Source organism: Chiloscyllium plagiosum, chromosome 4, assembly GCF_004010195.1.
Source record: "Chiloscyllium plagiosum isolate BGI_BamShark_2017 chromosome 4, ASM401019v2, whole genome shotgun sequence".
Lineage (NCBI taxonomy): Eukaryota > Metazoa > Chordata > Chondrichthyes > Orectolobiformes > Hemiscylliidae > Chiloscyllium > Chiloscyllium plagiosum.
Window position 1 is genome coordinate 130,105,829 of NC_057713.1, and position 22,648 is coordinate 130,128,476.

At 41.6% G+C, this 22,648-nt stretch overlaps 1 protein-coding gene across 4 annotated transcripts in view; it reads right to left on the minus strand.

Annotated features, from left to right (window-relative positions):
- Window positions 1–22,648, minus strand: part of sulf1 (sulfatase 1) — a 308,830-nt gene that overhangs the window by 45,933 nt on the left and 240,249 nt on the right. For all 4 annotated transcript variants that reach the window (XM_043689229.1, XM_043689233.1, XM_043689232.1 and 1 more), the window contains exons 8-12: window positions 21,964–22,114; window positions 21,550–21,725; window positions 18,190–18,318; window positions 13,970–14,026; window positions 7,142–7,271 (exon numbers count right to left, since the gene is read on the minus strand). In XM_043689229.1, coding sequence (XP_043545164.1) covers window positions 7,142–7,271; window positions 13,970–14,026; window positions 18,190–18,318; window positions 21,550–21,725; window positions 21,964–22,114 — 643 coding nt within the window. The remainder of the gene's footprint in view (window positions 1–7,141; window positions 7,272–13,969; window positions 14,027–18,189; window positions 18,319–21,549; window positions 21,726–21,963; window positions 22,115–22,648) is intronic.

A 22,648-nucleotide genomic window follows, 5' to 3' on the forward strand; every position in this document is an offset into this window, starting at 1 on the left:
TTGATCACTCACTTAATCTGTGTGTAACACTCTGGAACTTCCTGTTCCTAACCATACAAAGTACTCTGCTTCTCAATTTACTGTCATGCCAAAATTTAGATACACTATTTCTTATTCACTCATATTTATATTGTAAAGGCCCAGTTAAGAATTCAATTCTGGTCTTGTTGCTATTGAAAAGATGTTGTGAAACTTGAAAGGGTTCAGAAAAGATTTACAAGGATGTTGCCAGGGTTGGAGAGTTTGAGCTACAGGGAGAGGCTGAATAGGCTGGGGCTGTTTTCCCTGGAGTGTCAGAAGCTGAGGGTGACCTTATAGGGGTTTATACAATCTTGAGGGGCATGGATAGTGTAAATAGACAAGGTCTTTTCCCCAGTGTGGGAGAGTCCAAAACCAGAGGTTTAAGGTGAGAGGGGAAAGATTTAAAAGGGACCTAAGGGGAAACTTTTTCATGCAGAGAGTGGTACATGTATGGAATGAGTTGCCAGAGGAAGTGGTGGAGGCTGGTACAATTACAACATTTTAAAGGCATCTGTACGGGTATATGAATAGGAAGGAGTTAGTGGGATATGGGCCAAATGCTGGCAAATTAGACTAGATTAATTTAGGATATTTGGTTGGCTTGGACGTGTTGGACTGAAGGGTCTGTTTCTGTACTGTATAAATCTATGTCTCTAAGTCTGGGGAACACTACTTGTCACAAACAGCCTAAAAGATAATTTATGCCCCTTATTTCTAATTTGTCTCTTGTGGTTATTTAAATATCAACAACAAGGCTATTTTCCCTCTTGCTCCATTTGGTTGCCTAATACTTCATGTCTCGGTTTGTATATCTAATTCTGTGATTCTGATCTGCCTCTTTCTATTCCACTGACTCTCATGATCTGACATCATTTGCACATTTGACCATTTGCCATGGAGTTTCTGAATCTAAGTTACTTTCATAAATTGGAAGTGGTATGGTTTAAAACCAATATCTCAATACCTCCCCAATTCTGGCATCATCCCTAGAATGAGTGCTCCCTTTAATATTCTATTATCCTAAAACATAGCTTTTACTACATCATTAAACAAACTTCCTGAAAAAAAGATCCAGCTTTGCATATTTGCATAATACTTACAGGGTCATTATCATCTTAATGGGCAGTATGCAGGTTGGTTCAATTCCTGAAACCAGTTTCTGAGCATTCCTCTGTAATAGTGTTGGTGTTGGCTCCAGGGAGAATTTTATACCGCAACAGATGTAACCATGTGCAGAATTGTGATCTTTAGCAAAGGGCTTTTCATTTTAACGCTTTTTGTAACTGGAAAGCTTATAGCAGCTGCTATAATTAGAACCGATTCGAGAGATTAGATTAGTTAGGGAGAGATTAGGTTAGGGAGAGATTAGATTGGTTTCATGAAACATCATTCTCATCATTACTCTCTTTCCACCTTTTTGATAAAGATTGGTCAGTACCATTTTTTAGGTGTGCTGATTGCAAGTCAAGAGCGGGAAAAAAAGAGGGCTTTCAAGCTCCTGGGTTTGGCAGTGGAGGCAGTGGGCAGTTTCCAGGGCAATAACTTTTTTTATTCATTCACAGGATGTGGGTGACACTGGCTAGGCCACGGCTAATTTCCCAAGGGGCAATTCAGAGTCCGCTGTGCACCTGGACTCACACGTAGGCCAGCAGTTACTTTCCTGGAGGTTAAAGATCCCACAACACCAGGTTGTAGTCCAACAGGTTTATTTGGAAGCACTAACTTTCTGAGCGCTGCTCCTTCATCAGGTGGTTGTGGAGTATAAGACTGTAAGACACAGAATTTATTGCAAAAGTTTACAGTGTGATGTAATTGAAGTTATATATTGAAAAAGAACTGGATTGTTTGTTAAGTCTCTCATCTTTTAGAAGGAACATGTTGGTTCATTTCTTTCGTATGTAGGTCGCAGAACTTTTTCAAAGTTACATTCTCAAGTGAACTTTAACAATTGGTGTCATGTCGGCCCAGATAATGCATTTAAGGTGAGAGGTGCCCTGTGTGAGACCGTCTCTGCCACAATGGTCAGACTGATTCTAATCAGAAAAAATGAATTTACAGAATCTTACATGGATTCATGCAGTTTTTGAGCAAAATAAAATGTAATTCTGCAAGTACAAATTCTGCAAGTACAAATTCACCCCATAAACTTATATGTATGCGTGTGTGTGCATGTGGATGTGTGTGTGGAGGTAGGTGGTTTTAGATTAGATTAGATTACAGTGTAGAAACAGGCCCTTCGGCCCAACAAGTCCACACCGACTGGGAGTGTATGTGTGAGCGTCTGAGAGAGGGCCTGCATGAGTCAGTAGGAGTGTGTGTGTGTTTGAAGGAGTATGTGTATATGTATGTATCTATCTGTCTGCCTGTGAGTGTGCATCTGTCTGGGTGTGTCTTAAACTCCACAACCACCTGATGAAGGAGCAGTGCTCCAAAATCTAGTGCTATCAAATAAACCTGTTGGACTATAACCTGGTGTTGTGTGATTTTTTGACTTTGTACACCCCAGTCCAACACCGGCATCTCCAAATCATGACTTTCTCTAAAGGATATTGAACCAAATACTATGACAAAGTAATGAGTTAAGAGCGGGGAAGGCCAAGGTGAAAGAGAACAGAGGTGGGTGGGGGAGGAGAAGCTTTAAGCGAGTTAATTTGGCAACAAAGTGTTATTTACTGAGGCGGATCACTACCCTTGCTGACCAAAATCAGACAACTCATGGCACAAACTGGGCAGCAATGAGAGATAACGGCTGCAACATCCAATAGTTGTATTCTATTAATTCACAGGATATGAGCATCACCAGCTGAACCAGTATTTCTTACTGATCTCTAATTGCGCAGAGGACAGTTAAGAGAAACCCACATTGCTGCGGGTCTGGAGTCACATTTAGGCCAGACCACGTAAGGATGGCAAATCCCCTTCCCTAAAGGACATTAGTGAACCAGATCATTATGACAACAGGGTCTGTTAGGAGCATGAGTTACAAAGGGCCTTGGAGAAGAGAATATTCTGTGAGATTTTAATTAGGATCAAACAGTCTCCCACTGAAAATCCCAGCGCGCGTGTGGAGAGACTTCGTGGTTGATATTGAAAGATTTGGTCGAAAGATGGAGGACAGCAGGATAACAGTATACAGTGTGACCTCACGAACCTCCTTCTGAAAGGCTCTAGCCATCATTCTGTAACCGTTGGGTATTTTTCACAATGAAACATTGGACTGGGATGAGTTGATCTATTGTGGTAATGTGGCCTGTGGACAAGACCGTAAAGACCTTACTCTTGAAGACCTGAAAAAGCTAAGGTAGATCATAAGACCATAGGAAATAGGAACAGGAACAGACTCTTTGACTGCTCAAGCCTGTGCTGCCATTTAGTTGGATCATAGACTTCTTTCAGCACAACCAACCCATTTTCTCTTACTTATGGTCCCCATATCAGCTTTACTTTCTCCCTAGGTTACCATCCATCCATCCCTTTGTCTCCCCAACTGTTGTTCTTTCACTTTGGACTCCATTTCAGTCTATCCACTTACTCCTTTCCTTGCATTCCCCCATGTATTCAGTCCATATACTACCTTTTCCTAGCTACTATCTGTTCTTAATAAGAATTACCTGTCTTGCAACATTAACTCCCTATTTTTCTCTCTCCACGGATGCTGCCAGATCTGCTGGGTTTCTCCGGTAATTTCTGTTTTTGTTTCAGATCTTTAACATCTGCAATTCTTTGTTTTACCAAAGTTGTTCAATGTGAGCGCAAGTTCCGTTAGGTGGGCGCTGACAATTTGTCCTCATTGTAGAAAGGAGCAAAGACTTTTCAGACATTCAGGTGGGAAATGGAAGCAGAGGGTTTGTCCATGGTGGAAAGAAGACAGCTAGGTCCAAGAAGCTGCAAAATTACTGGAGCATGTTCGAAGAACTGTGGATGTAAGAGGGGGAAAGAAACTGAACAAGGGGAATAGACAAAACACAGTTGAAGTAGGAAGAAGTCAGTTCAGTGGGGAACAAACACGCTGCAAAAATGGGTCCAGCAGGACAGCGCTGTCGGTGGATCTTGGAAAGGGATTTAAGGCTATCTGGCGATGAGGTTGGGTGTCATGGAGAGAAGATCTCCAGGGAGGATGAGATCTACAGCAATCTTGGGAACAATGGTTTGATGTTTTAGTGGTGAGGTCAAGGTCCAGGAGTGAGTTAAGAGGAGTTGTCAGTGAATTGGCATTCAGCCTTCATTTGGAGAGGTCCATACCATAGACAGTAACAGCAAATCCATTTCAGCAAGGACAGCTGCTTCCTCCTCACATTAACATACCTTTATTTTTTATCTTTTTACTATTGTTTACTGTATTTGCAGGAATATCCAAACCAAACTTCATCACTGAGTTAATATTCATTTGCCTGTGGCCTCCTTAACTTCCACAAAAGTTGGCATTGGAAGAATTTCATTTCATAAGCTCCTATTTTTCATCTGATCTGTTACTGAAGATCAGAACAACCAGTCTGTTGTGGCGTAATAATGGACAAATCAAGCTTCCTCACACTCATTCACAGTGGATATTAAAGGCAGAAAATGTTAATCTCAGTGCAAAAGCCAAGAAGTTGAACCACGAAAACAACACTAAAATGGGGAATGGTTCTGTACATGTTGCAATCAAAATCTTTCTCATTAACTTCTATATAAAGAATTTTAAGTGTTTTTTTCCAGTGTCACCAACAGGGAACTAAAATATCACAGACAACACATAATATATCAATCCTATGACACAAGCACTTACACAGAACTGAGCATAAAATTACTAACTGCTGCAGAAGACCACAGGAGTGCAATACCTTGGGGATAATCCCATTATAATTGAAGCATTCAGGCACTTTTCACAGTTAAATACATTGGTGCTTAAAAGTCATAGAATGGAATGTAATAAAAGAGGCTATAGTGGATCAGTGCAAACTTAAACCTGCTTCCAGTTGGGCATTTCAATGTAGAATATATTATCACTTGTTTTAAAGATTACAAGAGAATTTGATCATTTTTGGGATTGATTTATGTTAGTCTCTGTGAACAGGGGGATTTCTTACGTAAGCCAGGCTTCTGTACTATTAACGTATTAACAACTGATAGATGGTTATTAAGGTTGTGTAGAGATTCTCATTGTTCTGTTTTACCATGGTTTTGCACAGCTGTGAAGGAATAGTTACTGTAGATGGGATGGCTTTGTGTTATTCCTGCTTCAGGTAAGGCTGCTGCCATTTTCAATCGATGCTTCACTTGGACAGTAAAAGTGTTTGTCTTTCGATATTCATAGTTTCAAAAGGCACCATCCACAATCCACCCAAAGAAAGCAGATATTGTTTAGCCCAACCAATTGTGTTTCCAGTTCTCTTTAGGCCACTGGAGACTAGGCAATGAGGTTACAGATTGTCATTAAAAATAATTCTGCTGCTGCTTCTGATCCACAGTTCCTTGTGGATGCCTAGTTTTGAGTTTCAAGATCTATCCCAATTTACAAATGGTAGTGCAATTAAAAGATACACAGTGTAAAGCAGTTGGTCCAATAGCAGTTGGTCCAAAGATTAAGAGAACTGGATGTGTCTCCAAAACTACGTCCAAAAGCAAGAACTGCAACCGCAGTGTTCTGAATTCTTAAATTGCTTTGGAAATATCAAGAACTGACAATGACAGACTTAGAACATCATAAGCAATTGAAATAATTGATACCGAAAAAATTGGTCTTTTTAATGTTTAAATGAAACTATAGAAAATAGAAACACTGAAGATAGGAGCAGGAGGAAGCCATTCGACCCTTCGAGTCTGCTCCACCATTCAGCACAAAATGGCTGAGCATCCAACTCAATCGCTTAATCCTGCTTTCTCCCCATAACCTTTGATCCTATTCGCCCCAAGTGCTATATCCAGCCGCCTCTTGAATACATTCAATGCTTTGGCATCAACTACTTCCTGTGGTGATGAATTCATTACCAGGAACATTCTTCCTGCAACTACCATGGAATTTTATACGTCTCTGTGAGATCTCCCCTCACTCACTTACCTTAAAGCAAGTGATGCTGCTCTTAGTGATATATTATTGTTGGGCAGCTGTTGGGATCATAGTCAGGCTTTCTTCCCTTACTTATTAGCTGGGGAGAGAGTCTGACAGTGCTTTGCTGTAAAAGCCAGGCTCTTGTGTGTGTGAGGGAGGAATGTTGGTCAGGAGATGGGAGACCTTCCTGGTTTTCTTTAATACCCTTGATGTCTAATTGACAGCAGAGCATTTGATAACAATGTATTTGGAAGAAAAGGTAATGAATCCATCCCACAGGATTTCATTGAAATGTCAATTTAGGCTAACATTCAATGTGTTGTCTAATTGACAGCAGAGCATTTGATAACAATGTATTTGGAAGAAAAGGTAATGAATCCATCCCACAGGAAATGTCAATTTAGGCTAACATTCAATGTGTTGTGAGAGAAACAGAATTCATTCACAGGGATTATTCAGATAGAATACAACACGATTATATTCTTGGTGATAGAATTTTTTTTATATAGCAGCAACATTTTAAAGGCATCTGGACGGGTATATGACTAGGAAGGGTTTGGAGGGATATGGGCCAGGTGCTGGCAGGTGGGACTAGGTTGGGTTGGGATATCTGGTCAGCATGGATGAGTTGGACCGAAGGGTCTGTTTCCGTGCTGTACATCTGTACGACTCTATGAGTAAGTCTTCAAAGCTCTTGAAGAGGATAGTAGTCATGCGTTCTACTTACAGCTGACTGTGAGTTTTGATGATTGGCACCGAGTCTTTGCAGCTTTAATTAGGTTTACAACCTGCCCTTGTAGTAATTTCTCTGCGCTAAACAACTTTAGACTTTGACAATGGGCAGTTGTCCTGTGATTCCTGTAAACACCGAGCAACTGACATGAGACAGCGTAGCTGCAAACAACGTTAACAAGCTGAAATAGATACAGACCTCCTTCGCCTACATTCTTAAAGTCAGTCAGGAAAGTTTTGGGTTTCCAATGCAACATAATACATTTGCTTGCTTGATAGTATAAAGCAGCAGACATACTAACCCATGTAAGAGGAAAAGTAGCTAATTTATGGTTAAGTTTAGCTGTGCTTATTTACCTGTCCTGGCTGTTCGCAGGCAGTCTGGTACTTTGCCTGTTGGCACACTTCTTTCACTCTTTCATACTTAGGAAGGTAATTGGTTTGTTGTGCATCACCAGCTCCCTCTTCTTTCTTACGGAGTAATTTGCTGGAAAGAAAGGAGTAACAAAATTTTCTCGTGAATTGGAAAAATGAGGCTTTTTACACTTTGTACTTGGCAAAAGCAATGCCCAGTTACAACATTGCAGCATAATTTCAATTAGGAGAACTTTTGCCCAAAATATCAACTTTCCTGCTCCTCAGATGCTGTCTGAACTGCTGTGCTTTTCCAACACCACACTCTTGTCTCTAATCTCCAGCACTCACTTTCACCTAGGCAATTTCCCATGGCCAATCCATCTAACCTACACATCTTTAGACTGTGGGAGGAAACTGAAACAGCTGGAGGAAACCCACACAGACATGAGGAGAATGTGCAAACTCCACACAGACAGTTGCCTGAGGCTGGAATTGAACCCAGGTCCATAGTGCTGTGAGGTAGCAGTGCTAACCACTGATCCACTGTGTCATCCCAAACATTTTTCTTATCCTTTTCTCAAAAATGTGTGGCTGATCCCTCAACCATGAGCAGGCAGAAAGAGTGTTCCCCTCTCCTTCAGCATTCCAGAGGTGACGCTCCATTCTACTGCCCTGTTACCCCTAACAACCCCCATCCTCCCTCACAGCACCTTCTGATACAAGTGCAGGAAATAAAGCACCTGCCTCTCTGTGCAGATCTCCCTGCACTTCTTCTGAGGTGAAACAGAAATGGGTTTGCATTCTTTCAATTTAAAACAATATATCCTCTATTTGCAAAGTAGTTTCTTCTAAATTGGGGAAACAAAATGCAGGTTGGTATCACCGGAAACCTCCATTTGGACTACACCCATCAGCTTCCTCCCATTTCAATTCCCAGCTCCATTCGGATTCTGTCTTCTTTTTCCTAAGCCTCCTGTACTGTTCCACTGAAGCCTGAACTGCAATGAAGAAATACCATCTCAGCTTTTGATTCACCACTTTACAAGCTTTCAGACTGAGTTCATCTACTACAGATCAGAAAATCTCTACCTCTATTTCCCTTAATGGTTTCACTAATTTCATTTACACCTAACACATGCTTTTTCTCAATACTTTCTCCTTGAGTTCCACCACCATCCTTGCTGACAAATATGCCTGCCTTTCAGATTTTTACAGACGTTTCCAAACCCCATTTTCCCACCTCTATTCCTGTCGTGAACCTATGACTCTTTTACGTTTTGATAAAAAGGTCATTGACCTGAAACATTAACTCTGTCTTTCTGACCATGGGAATGACACCTGACCTGCTGAACATTTCCATGAATTTTCTGGAAGGGACTCGTTTCTTCTCGATAAAATGATGAATTATTTAATGCTCGCTTCTACATCATAGAGTCATAGAGATGTACAGCATGGAAACAAACCCTTCGGTCCAACCGAGGCATCTGATTAGTCACAGATCAACATGACATTCTGCTTTCCAAAAACAAAAGGAACATGCTTTGTATTGGTGAATATACTTTATTTCTAGATTTAATATACTGACACACTTGTCTTGATGCTGTAACCAGAGAGAGAGAGAGAGAAAGAGAGAGAGAGAGAGAGAGAGCAAGAGCAAGAGAAAGTGCAATACGTTTTACAGAGCTGAATTTATGTGATTAACCTCCAAAGTAATCTGCTGGAAACATGTTAGCTGATTAATGCACATTGTCTAAGTGAAACGACTACAAACACAGAGAGGTGAACATTAATTTTCTGCCAGTAAGACATATGTTACCCTTCACCATGTTAAGATAATTGATGTAAGTTTCAAGAGGTAGCCACTAGTCCTCAGGTAAGAAGTGTATGCGGAATCACAAAGACTGGAGGAAGAAAAATCAATATCTATTACAGCAGTGAGTCCAAGGTTTAATGTTCCTTTCCTTGGGCTTGGTTCTCATCAGTGCTCAGCTTTTTTTTTGAGATGGTGAGTCACAGTCCATGGAATATGTTGACATTCAGGAAACTGAGAGCTAATCATAATTATGTCTCTGTCCTTTAGATGGATGCTTTGATTTGTGAAGTTGCTAAAATGCTCACTTATAAAGCAGGAATTGGGAATATTATGCCACAGAACAGAGTGGATGATTTAAATTTGTTGCTGGTGAAGAAAGTGGTTTCTCACATATTATTGACAGGGGCTCATTCTAACTCAGCAAGTGATTCAACAAAAGGATAACTCCACAAAGAACTCAAACTAACGTTAGTGCATGTTTTGTTATTTCCTTTGGCCTTTTGAGCATTCTTGACAAAGCGGTGACGAAAATGTATTACATAGTTGGAGCAAACTGCTTCCTGATGGATATAAAGCTCAAGATGAATTAATAGAGGCAGCTGAAGAGATATCACCGAGACAACTATTGAATTCTGCTGATTCTGCTTTCATCTCCTTATAGCTCAATCATGCTTCAGTAACTTATTAACTAGCTTCACCAACTCCATTCGCACGCCTGATGGGATAATCATGGTGGCTCAGTGGTTAGCACCGCTATCTCACAGTGCTAGGGACCTGGGTTCAATTCCAGCCTAGGGTGACTGTCTATGTGGAGTTTACATGTTCTCCTTGTGCCTGTGTGGGTTTCCTCTGGGTACTCCCGTTTCTGCCCACAATCGCAAAGATGTGCAGGTTAGGTGAATTGGTCATGCTAAATGGCCCATAGCATTCATGGGTGTGTAGGTTAGGTGAATTGGTCATGCTAAATGGCCCATAGCATTCAGGGGTGTGTAGGTTAGGTGAATTAGTATGGAGGAATGGGTCTGGGTGGGGGACTTGTTAGGCCAAATGGCCTGTTTCCACACTAGACATTCTATTCTATTCTAAGATGGTTGTTAAAATAAATGAGAATTATTTGGCAAAAGTTGTCTTATCATACAATTCTTATAGCAGCTATTGTAATGTAAGATTACATCTCTAATACTGAGGAAAAGGTTATTGAAGTGAGGATTGAATCAACCTGATAAGAACATACAAACTAGGACAGGAAGTAGGCAATTCTGCCCCTGGAGACTGCTCCACCATTTATTATAATAACAGCCGATCTCATCCCAGCCTCAACTCCACTTTCCTGCCTACTCTCCATAAGTCTTCAATGCATTACTAATTTTAAAAAATCTGTCCATCGCCTCCTTAAACGTACTCAATGTCCCAACACCGTCTACACTGTGGGATAATGAATTCCACAGATTCATTTGAGAGAAGTAATTTCTTCTCATCTCCGTTTGAAATCTGCTACCCCTTATCCCAAAACTATAACCTCTCATTCTAGACAGCACCTCGGTGGGCGGCACGGTAGCACAGTGGTTAGCACTGCTGCCTCACAGCGCCTGAGACCCGGGTTCAATTCCCGCCTCAGGCGACTGGCTGTGTGGAGTTTGGACGTTCTCTCTGTGTCTGTGTGGGTTTCCTCCGGGTGCTCCGGTTTCCTCCCACAGTCCAAAGATGTGCAGGTCAGGTGAATTGGCCATGCTAAATTGCCCGTAGTGTTAGGTAAGGGGTAAATGTAGGGGTATGGGTGGGTTGCGTTTCGGCGGGTCGGTGTGGACTTGTTGGGCCGAAGGGCCTGTTTCCACACTGTAATGTAATCTAATCTAATCTAAAAATATATAACAGAGGATGCAAAAGCCTATTAGTTAGGTTAGACCAATTGAGTGTTATCTTTTTGCGGATTATAGTTGCCAAAGCTTGAGAAATAAACATATGTCTACTATGCCTATCTACATTTACTTTGTATATCTTCTTTAGTATTTTACATACCTCAATGAGCTCTCCTCTCATTCTTTGAAACCCAAGAGATTGTAGGCCTAAACCACTCAATATCTCTGCATACGACAAACCCCTGATCTCTGGAATCAATCTAACGAACCCCCTCTGAAATGTCTCCAATGAAACTACACCCCTCCTCAAGTCAGGGGACCAACAAAGACAAATGCAAAACAAAACTGACTTGCTTGCTTTAAACCCTTCCTACATGTTGTTTCCAGGGAATCAAGAGAGATTAAAATTGACTCCACTAATGTTGTTAACTGGTCAGCCTTTTAAGGGTGCCTAATCTTAAAATAAAATTACCCATTTACTTCTCAATCTCTGGCAACTATATTTAGCAAGAAGATAACACTGAATTGGTCTGACCTAACTAATATGCTTTAGTAATCTTTGTTATGTTACCAATTAATCCTGCCATCTTAACCTGTCAACTAAGATTTGAAGGTTATTCAACAAATTTCAGTACGAACACTGTTACCTGACTTCTTTGATCACTGGCACTCAGTAGTTTGTGGGAGGTTGGTTAGAGAGAAAATAAAAAACTGAAAGAACTCAGCAAGCCAGGCAGGTGGAGCACCTCCTGATGCTGCCTGGCTTGCTGTGTTCTTCCAGCCTCCTGCTTGTCTACCTGTGGGAGGTTGGTGGCAGTTTCCTGTCTCCTAAAACATTGGCTTGTCCATGGGGTTGTCAAAGCCGTTGGGCATCACCCGGTGTGTTTCAGGAGCAGCGGTCTGGGGTGGCAGTCACTGTCATTATTACTTCAGAAGCAAATAGTGAACTGAGCAGCTGCACAACCCACACAGCCATGATTTCTCTGGACTCTCTTCATAGCCAGCCAAGCTGCTTGTTTCTGCTGATCTCTTCCAATGCACTTCCAAACATTCAACCAGCAGAGGCCACAAACCTCAGTGACACAACCTCCTAGCTGTCAGTGTCAATGTTCGCCACCTTCACATCCTCATGTGCAGATGTCTTTTGTAGTGGAGGCTTGGATTCCCAGAGAATTGTGACCCTGTGGCCAATTACTGAAGAGAGGGTTTTGTGCACATGGGCCTCATCCAGCCAGTGAACATGGCTGAGCTAGGTCAGATGTCATTGGCTTAGTGTGAAGAATGTACATTGATGGAATCAGCTTGCTGAAGGATTTTTGAATTGGTGACCTTGGCCAAGGTTTGTGTCTGATAGAGGTAACATGGGAAATATTTTTCCCAAAATGTCCAATGGGAGTGGTTGTGATAGGAGGTGATGGCTGAGTGGTATAATCTCTAGACTATTAATCCATAGACCCAGGTAGAGTTCTGGGGACCTGGGTTTGAATCCTGCCATGGAAGAGAGTGGAAGTTGAATTGAAAAAAATCTGGAATTAAAGATCTAATGACAACGATGACACAGCTGTGAATCATCATAAAAGCTCAGCTGGGTCACTAACATCCCTTTAGGGAAGGAAATCTGCCATCTTTACCTGGCCTGACCTGCATGTGACTCTAGATCCGTCAAAATGCAGTTGATGCTCAACCTGCCTCTGGGCAATAAGGGATGGGTAATAACTGACCCCCACATTCCGTGAGTGAATAAGAAACATGTTGTTACAAATGCTGGTACAGGTTCATGATCTTTGCATCGTGCGCATCCTGGGGCAGAGACCCTTTGCTACAGGAAAGAGCTGAGGAGTTATCCTCTAAGTCTTGGTCAATATTTGGTGAAGTAACTGCGAACATATTGAAGCTTGTTGTTTAAAACCCATATGATCACCATTCACTCTCAACGCATGGACTAGACCAAGGGATTTCCTCACGGGTCCTTCCATTTTGCCACTGTAACTTGGCTGGAGATGCAGCAGACAGCTCAATGATAGCTCTCAATAGAATTCCACTGCACTTCTAACCCTAACCCTAACCCTAACCTATAATACATGGCTTGGAAAAGGTGGATGCTAGGAAATTGTTTCAGTTAAACGAGGAGACTAGGACCCGTGGACACAGCCTTAGAATTAGAGCGGGTCATTTCAGAACAGAAATGCGGAGGCATTTCTTCAGCCAGAGAGTGGTGGGCCTGTGGAATTCATTGCCACGGAGTGCAGTGGAAGCCGGGACGCTAAATGTCTTCAAGGCCGAGATTGATAGATTCTTGTTGTCTCGAGGAATTAAGGGCTACGGGGAGAACGCTGGTAAGTGGAGCTGAAATGCGCATCAGCCATGATTGAATGGCGGAGTGGACTTGATGGGCCGAATGGCCTTACTTCCACTCCTATGTCTTATGGTCTTATGGTCTTATGGTCTAACAAATGTACAACGAGCAAGATATTCTGAGCCTGGTTATTAAATCACAAATAGTTCCTTGATAATTAGAGAAGATGAAGGGATTGAAAGTTCATGTGGCACTCTTAATGAATACTTCTCTCAGGGTATTAACTCCAGTGTATTTTCCCCTTTGCTCATCTGCAGGCAGAAACCCAAGATCATGAATGAGGAATGTCTGCCTCACTAACATATCACTTCAATGACTTCCAGTCTGAGCAATGATATTACACCTGCTTTTAAAAAAAAAATTGAATGTAATGTTCTTCCTGCTCTGCTTCTTTAATGATTCAATAAGTTAGGTTTTAGGGCTTATTACTGCATTAATAATGACTCAGAACTCAGCATTTCGTTGTCAAGTAAGTTATATCAGTAATGACTTTCTGGATGCTTTGTCATCAAAAAATTACAGAAACTAGTGAACTGAACACAAACTGTTTTTCAGAATTAATTCCTTAACTGAAAATAAAGTAAGAAAGATCTGTGCAACAATGAAAAAATATAATTACTACTAGGTTTAAATCATATGGAAATTGGAAAAGTGCACAACAGTTTTTACTCCTTGTGTAGAATTCTCAACGGAATAATTTTGTTCTTAAAGTGCAATGCTTGGAAGCATGTATTTCTTGGTGATGGCAAAGCACCCACATATAATGTATTGTGTGATACTCATGATGCACTGTATCTTACCCTCTCTCAATGAGGAATGTGTCACGCCAAATCCTAGCCTTCTTATTTGAACGGAATCTGCAAGAAAAGACATGCTGGATGTTAAAGACTAACTGACAAATGGCACTATATGGCTAATACATCTGGGTGTCTCCTCATCTCAAGGATGCCAATTGGTGTCTTCATCAGAAACAATGCATCCCGGAATGACTACTTCAGAGATAGGTGGCTGCTTCAGAAATGGTATTCATTGATGATAGTTGTCTCTCTTTCAAAGGACAATCAAAAAAATTCATTCAACTCATAGAGTCATAGAGATGTACAGCACGGAAACAGACCCTTCGGTCCGACTAGTCCATGCCGACCAGATATCCCAACCCAATCTAGTCCTACCTGTCATCACCCGGCCCATATCCCTCCAAACCCTTCATATTCGTATACCCATCCAAATGCCTCTTAAATGTTGCAATTGTACCAGCCTCCACCACTTCCTTGGGCAGCTTATTCCATACCCGTACCACCCTCTGTGTGAAAACGTTGCCCCGTAGGTCTCTTTTATATCTTTCCCCTCTCACCCTAAACCTATGCTCTCTAGTTCTGCATCCCCGACCACAGGGAAAAGACTTTGCCTATTTACTCTATCCATGCCCCTCATAATTTTGTAAACCCCTATAAGGTCACTCCTTAGCCAGAAAATAACAGTCTTATTCCTCTACAAAACACTGCCCCAGGTTAAATAAATAGTTACGGCTTATATTTTAAGTTTAACTCATTTACAACATTCTGATTCTTTGTTGTCATACCAACTGATTTACCATTATTTACAATTATCGTCTGACACAGTTACTCAAACAGTCTGGTTCCTTCAAAATACGTGGGGAACACAATGTTTTGCTGATATATAGTGAACTGTGAAGTGGACGGTGATAAACTTTTGGGGAATATAGACAGGCTGCTTTATGGGCAGACACCTGGCAGGTGAGATGTAATGCAGCAAATTGCAAAGTCACATACTTTGCTTGAAAGAATGAGAAGAGGTACCGAAAACTAAAGGATACGATTCTAAAGTGGGGATTCCTAGGTTATATGTACATGAATCATTGAAGTTTACAGGCAAGTTAGGAACAATGCTAAAAAAATCAGCAGTCAAGACTTTGGACTCTATAAGTAGGGGCTTCAAATAGAAATGTGGGTAAATTATGAAGCTGTGTAAGACATTGGAACAGCCTGAAGTGGAGAATTGTGTCAAATTCTGGGCAGTGCACTTTATTTAGGATGCAAAGACTTTAAAGAGATCCTGTAGAAAAAGATCATAAAAATGGTTCCAGAAGGATTTAATTTATCGGGAAAGATTGGTGAACATCCCAGAGAAAGAACTGAATAGAAAAGTGTTCAAAACTATCAAGGGTCAGAGGTTAGTTAGTTCAGTTAGCTGGACTACTAGTTTACAATGTAGAGTGATGTGGGTTCAATTCCTGCACTGGGTGAGAGTTATCATGAAGGGCTTTCCTTATAAAGCTCTCTTCCAGTCTGAGGCATGGTGATCCTTGGGTTAAACCATGACCAGTCATCTGTCTCTTTCTGTATGAGACAGCAACCCTATGATTGACTATGCCGACTTTACCTTTATAGACTGGGAGAAATGTTCTCATTGGGGGAAGGATCAAAGATAAGAAACTAATAGTTTAAATTAATTTGCAAAAAAAAAATCTGAAGTTGATATGAAAGAAATGTTCCTCGGGTGCGAGTGATTGTGATCTGGAATACACTGCCTGAGAATGTGACAGAGGCAGGTTCAATCAATTGCTTCTTCAATGACTATAGATCATTATCTTGGATGACGTACAGACCTGTCAAACCTTTTAAATTCCAACATTCTTTCCTTTAAAAGAGGACAGATACAGCCAAAATTACTGAAATTGCAATTCCAGTGGCCAGCTGGAGAGTAACTGTGGAATGTAACAAATGAAGGTGTCATGTAAACTTCAGAGAGGAAAAAATATGCACAAATTGAAATTTAATCTTCTGGAATACATGGTCTGGAGAATGGCCTATGTTACTAGTTGAAGGTGATGTGCTGGTGAGCTGAGATACTCATTTGTACCGGCCTGGGTTGGAGTGCTAGTTTACAGTGAAGGCCACAGTCAAAGAACCACCCATTGTCACCCCGGATTGCAGAAACAACGGACTCTTTTGCTCTGAGTGCTAGAGGCCAGAAAGACAGTCAGAAGGAAGGAGGATTTCAACTGGACTGCAAAGCTCAGAATCTTGAAATCAACTGCCAAGCTCTCGAACTATCCTTCAAGAACAAGACTGAGACTGATCCACATAATGTTTAACCTATTATTTCTTCTTATATTTAATAACTAACAAAGTCACTCTTTAGTTAACTTAAGAAAGCCTGATTAATTTGGCTCCCTTTAAAACAAATTCTGGGAGAAAGGAATCCACAAGCGAATGGATCCTTGTTGTAACCAGCTGAGAGGATGAGCCAATAAACAGAGGGAGCTAGACCATCCCTCCTCACCTGGGAGCTTGACAATTTGGGTATCCATCAGGAACCGTAATAATTTGGGGAACATCCCCTTGGGGGACTGGTAATAATATTCCAAAAGGGAACTGTTATAGAACATAGAACAATACAGCGCAGAACAGACCCTTTGGCCCTCGATGTTGCGCCAACCCGTGAACCTATCTCAGCTCCTCCCCCTACACTGGCCCATCATCGTCCATGTGCTTATCCAAGGATTGTTTAAATCTCCCTAATGTGGCCGAGTTGACTACATTAGCAGGTAGGGCACTCCATGCCCTTACCATTCTCTGCGTAAAGAACCTGCCTCTGACATCTGTCTTAAATCTATCACCCCCCCCAATTTGTAGTTGTGCCCCCTCGTACAAGCTGACGTTTATCATACTAGGAAAAAGACTTTCACTGTCTACCCTATCGAATCCTCTGATCCTCTTGTATGTCTCTATCAAATCCCCTCTTAGCCTTTTTCTCTCCAATGAGAACAGACACAAGTCTCTCAGCCTTTCCTCATAAGACCTTCCCTCCAGACCAGGCAACATCCTGGTAAATCTCCTCTGCACCTTTTCCAATGCTCCACATCTTTCCCAGAACTGTACACAATATTCGAAGTGTGACTGCACTAGTGTTTTGTATAGTTGCAGCACGATATTGTGGCTCGGGAACTCAATCCCTCTATCAATGAAACCAAACACACCGTATGCCTTCTTAACAGCACTATCAACCTGGGTGGCAACTTTCAGGGATCTATGTACATAGACTCCAAGATCCCTCTGCACATCCACACTACCAAGAATCTTTCCATTGACCCAGTACTCTGCCTTCCTGATATTCTTCCCAAAGTGCATCACCTCACATTTAGTTACAATGAACTCCATTATGTACCTGAAGGAAAGAAATTTATACACTGCAATGGAAGTGTCAAGGAGTGGTTTAGCTAAATTGCTCCTTTACAGATTCCAAAGCAGTACCATAAACATAAATTGCTGGAGAAATTCAGGAGATCAGGCAGTATCTGTGGAGAGAAGGCAGAGTTAACTTTTCAGTGACCCTTCTTGAAGCTCTTCCAATCCTCAAAGCCACCTTACTGGATGAAGGCAGCAGACCACGTGGCGCTCGTGACCCATCCAAACACCCCGGATAGAATCCATCTACCAGGGCCGCTGTGAAGGAAAGGCCGCCAGCATTCTCAAAGATCCATCCCACCCTGGCAATGTTTTTGTACAACCTCTACCATCAGGGAGAAGGTACAGAAGCCTGAACACATGGATCAGGCAGTTTCAAAACAGTTTCTACCCTACTCTTGTTAGAATACTGAATGGACAATCTCTTAACATTCACCTGTACCTGTGTTTTTGTTTTTGCTGCTGTTTACCTATTATTTGCTTATCTACGCTACTTAACTATGTGATCTACCTGTTTTGCTTGCAAGACAAAACTTTTCACTGTGCCTCGGTACACGTGACAATAAATTCAATCCAATTCAAAACTCAAAATGTTAATGATGCTTTCTCTACACAGATGCTGCCAGACCTGCTGAGTTTCTCCAGCAATTTCTGTTTTTGCTTCAGGTTTCCAGTTTCTGCAGTTCTTAGTTTATATTTTAAAGTCTAAATCAGTTGTGGTGTTCTTTAGTATTCCCCTCTGGCTCCTGTGTTATCAAAATCATACTGTGTTGTATGTTAGGTGCCAGATTTCAATCATTTTCGCTAACCTGTTCCTTGGTTTCTCAGATTCCAATAGTTTCAGTATAGACTTGCCGTCCATATCTGGTGGAACATCAAGGCCTGCAATATCTAAGATGGTGGGAGCGAGGTCAATATTCAGAACCAGCTGAGGAATGCTGTTGAAATAAACACAACCACAATAATGGAATACCATGAGCTAAACAAAATGTATCTGATTTCTCACAAAAAGGCTTATGACTTACACTAAACAAAAAGAGCTAATATTGCTTCAATATGGATTTGAAAAACAGCAATTATTTTTAACTGTTGAACCCAGTGTGGACATTTAATGTTAAAAATTTCCTTTGCAATACAGTCATCACATTTCCAGAACAAATAGACAGTAGTTGGATTGTCACATCTACGATGTTTAAACTATTCAGCTGAAGCAATCTGCAGTGTATTAATGTCCCTGCTGTTTGGCATTCTGCCTTTTCAAATAATTATCTAAATTTGTCTGAAAATACTATTTTATGGGCAGGTTTTCTCAGCCCTTCCTCCATCCCTGAGCTCCTGTTACGCTCTTGATTGTTGCATTTTTCTGTCCCAAATCAGTTGCAAGACAACTCTTGTAGAGCCTCTTGTAGTCTAGAGCCAGCAGCAGGAGGCAGGAAAATATCAAAGGTATCTGCCTCTCAGGTATCATAGCCTCTGTGAGGCTGACCATTTCATGCAGTACTTGGATCTCGGCAGAAATCCAGGGTGGCACATACCTTGGGAACCTCTGCCCTAGACTGGTCAATGGACAAATCAAAAAATGCACTAAGATGTCAGGATTCGCTCAGCCACATCTCCACACCCCAACTCATTAATGTTGCTGCCTTGGATCTGTGGTCAAGCCGCAAGACCTCAGGGAAGTCCTAACATGCAAGCACTGTCCAGTTGTCACCCCCTCCGCCTGACTTTGGTACCTGGGATGTCAGGGTGCCAGTTAGCCCATTTGGCTGGAGAGCTGCTTTGCAATACAGAGGGCTGGCAACAAGATTCAATTGCCACACTGGCTCATGTTATTGCGATGATATCGCTTTCATGACCTTCCGCCCACCCCCACTACCTTACGTATGGTCACCCTCAGGTTAAACTCACCACCAGTTCTCTCTTGAAAAAGAGAGTGGTCTGCTGGAACTATGGTGGCTTTACCTTTGCAGGGATCATAGAATCTCTACAGTATGGAATCAGTTCATTCGGCCCATCGAGTACACTGCCCCTGGGAACAACATCCCACCCAGACCTAAACACCCTTCACCTTATCCCTGTAACCCTGTAATTCCCATGGCCAATCCACCTAACCTGCACATCCCTGAACACAATCAGCAATTTTCCATGGTCAACCTTTGGACTGTGGGAGGAAACCGGGACACCTGGAGAAAACCCATGCAGACACAGTGAGAACGTGCAAACTCCACACAGACAGTCACTTGAGGGTGAATGCTAACCTGGGTCCCTGTCGCTGTGAGGCAGCAGTGTTAACCTGTCTCACTATCCACTTGTGGTAAATTATTTTAAATTTCCAAAGGTCCATTTTGAAACCATTTCTCCAAATCGCCTTCTTGACCTTGTATTAATAAGAGAGAATTTTTGCTGCCTAGTTACTGGGCTGATTTTATGCTGGATTTTTGCTGCCTAGTTACTGGGATGATTTTATGCTGGGGGTGGGATCCAGCTTCTTGTACAAAAGTCAGGTGTGAGACCGTAACCCCAAACCTCCGACTCTGTCCGCCCACTCCACTCTCCCAGCATGTGCCATTAACTGGCCTGAGATAATGACTTCTGCTCTCCTTGGCACAGCCGTCAGTTCATCAAAGTTGTGCCACAGGGAAACGTGAAGCAATGGAGCCAGCCTACAAGGCAGGTGCTGGCTCTTGCCAGGGTAAATCAGGCAGGGCCTGGTGACTGGCATCAAAGGGAATGGCGGATCAGGATTGATGGGACACAGGAAGTAAACGTGCTAGCAGGGTGTCTCCGATACTCGCAAGGGGCCTGAAAAGATGCCAAACCACCTCTTTCCCCCACCCATTGCCCAGTTAGTGCCTAACACCTGGTGTCAGTTTCCCAGGCCAAGATCCCATCAGTTGTGGGAGGTGGTTCTTAGGCAGCCACCTCAGTGTCTCAATTGGACAACAGGCAAGTGGGTGTCGCAATGCTTCCCCCCATTGCTGTTAAAGTTGTAGTGGGGCAAGAGGTAGGTGTCAGGAATAGCACTTCTGTATGGCACACAACTTTAATACTCCAGTCTTACGAACCAAGCATGGTAAGTGACATAGATGAATGCACACAATAATATATAAACTTGTATTATTAAAGAATTTAAATTAAAAGTAGATGGTAAACATTGTGGATCTGACACATTCATCTTCCACAGCACATTCTTTCCATTAGTTTTGTTTCATCTTCTTTCTTTATTTTCCTTACTCTGAGGTATACTCTCGTCAGTCACTATACTTACCTTTCATCTCCTCCCCACATGCTTTACAATATACCTCTCCCTTTTTCCAAATTGTTGTTTTGTTGACAGAAAGCAGTTTATAGCTGATCGCAGCTAGAACGTGAAGGATTGCTCTTAATATCCTGGGCTAAGGGTGAGAGAGTTTTAGCTGGACTTCCCACTCAACATTGCTAACTATCTATTAATAATAATGATGACTATTTGTGGGCATATCTATAGATTGGGTTGAGGCATGAGGCTCACCACTAATTAACTTGCGAACTCTAGCTCACACATAATGAACAGCTCATTGAATAAAGCGTTGGAAGGCTGCCACCTCTCAAGAATCATAACCACAGAAAGAGCCTCCGGCAAAGTGGGTGGAATATTGATGGGTTTATAAATAGCTTTGTGTTTTTTTTGGCCAATTTTCTCCCTTTTACCTCTGATTGTGTTGATTTTGCTGGGATGCAGATCCATCAGAGTTGATTGCTCTCTGAGATCTCACTAAAGTATCAGTGATTTCAATACAATTATTATATTAATATCAATATTGTTTTCTTTAATTTGTCAATAATGTTTACTATTTTATTTATGTTAGCAATGCTTTGGAGCTGAGTGATTCCAATCTATTTTAATTGGTCATAGACTTTATAAGGAGGCATTTCTCTTCTAACTTTCTCACAGGTTTCCAACACTTGATGTTAGTTGATATTTCTGATAAATTCTGATAATATTTGTAACTCGCTGATGCTACTGTAACAAAGTGTGAAAGCCCGATTAGTGACTGTGCAAAGTGACAGTTTGCCTCAGAGTGTATATTATAAAATAGAATCCTCAGCGACTCCTGTCAGCTTGAAAATTCCATAAATAATCCCTTAATTCCATAAATAATCCCTTAATTCCATAAATAATCCCTTACATTGACCCTGGTTCCACATTTGGTCCACGCACAAAGAAAGGAACTCGGATATCAAAGTCATATGGCATTGATTTTCCCTTTACCAGTCCAAATTGCCCAATATGGTAACCATGGTCTGCAGTATAGATGACATAGGTGTTGTCCAGTTCCCCAGTCTCTGCAAGCATCTGAAATATCTAAAGCATAATAGAAGTTGTTTCATTATTATTTTAAATGGTTGTGAAAAAAAAAGCAAGGGAAATATTTTCATGAAAATTGCTATTCTGTAATATCATTCTTTACCAAGTAGCTGCTGAAAGAAGCAGAGCTGTCTGTCCTCCCTGTTTTAATGTTCAAAGGCATCCTGTTTTCTATTGTACTTCCATACAAGTCAAATTCCCATTGAACATTAATTGGCTCAATCATGCGACTTACCCTATCCACAGAGTCATCCACTGACATAAGTGTCTGCAGCCTTTTTCTCTGGAGAATGTTGGTAAATTCCATATGGATTGGCCTCATAGCTCCTGTGAACTGCATAATCCAGTGTTTGTCCATGTTCGGGGCATAGTTATAACTGGGTGTACTAAAATATAACAAAATAAACAAAGTTCAACACAACTGGTTAAAATGTTTTCTCAATTAGCAGTTTACTGCTTTTATATTCAAATGGGAGCATAAGAGGTCCAGTTAGTAAGTTTGTAGATGACACCAAAATTGGAGGTGTAGTGGGTAACGAAGAAGGTTAGCTCAGATTACAACAGGATCTAGACCAGATGGGCCAATGGGCTGAGAAGTGGCAGATGGAGTTTAATTTAGATAAATGCGAGATGCTGCATTTTGGGAAAGCAAATCTTAGCAGGACTTATACACTTAATGGTAAGGTCCTAGAGAGTGTTGCTGAACAAATACGGAGGGTGAGTTGGAAGTTTGGATTAGGAATTGGCTGACTGGAAGAAGACAGAGGGTAGTAGTTGATGGTAAAGGTTCATCTTGGAGTGCAGTTACTAGCGGTGTTCCGCAAGGATCTGTTTTGGGACCATTGCTGTTTGTCATTTTTATAAATGACCTGGAAGAGGGGTTAGAAGGTTGGGTGAGCAAGTTTACGGATGATACGAAA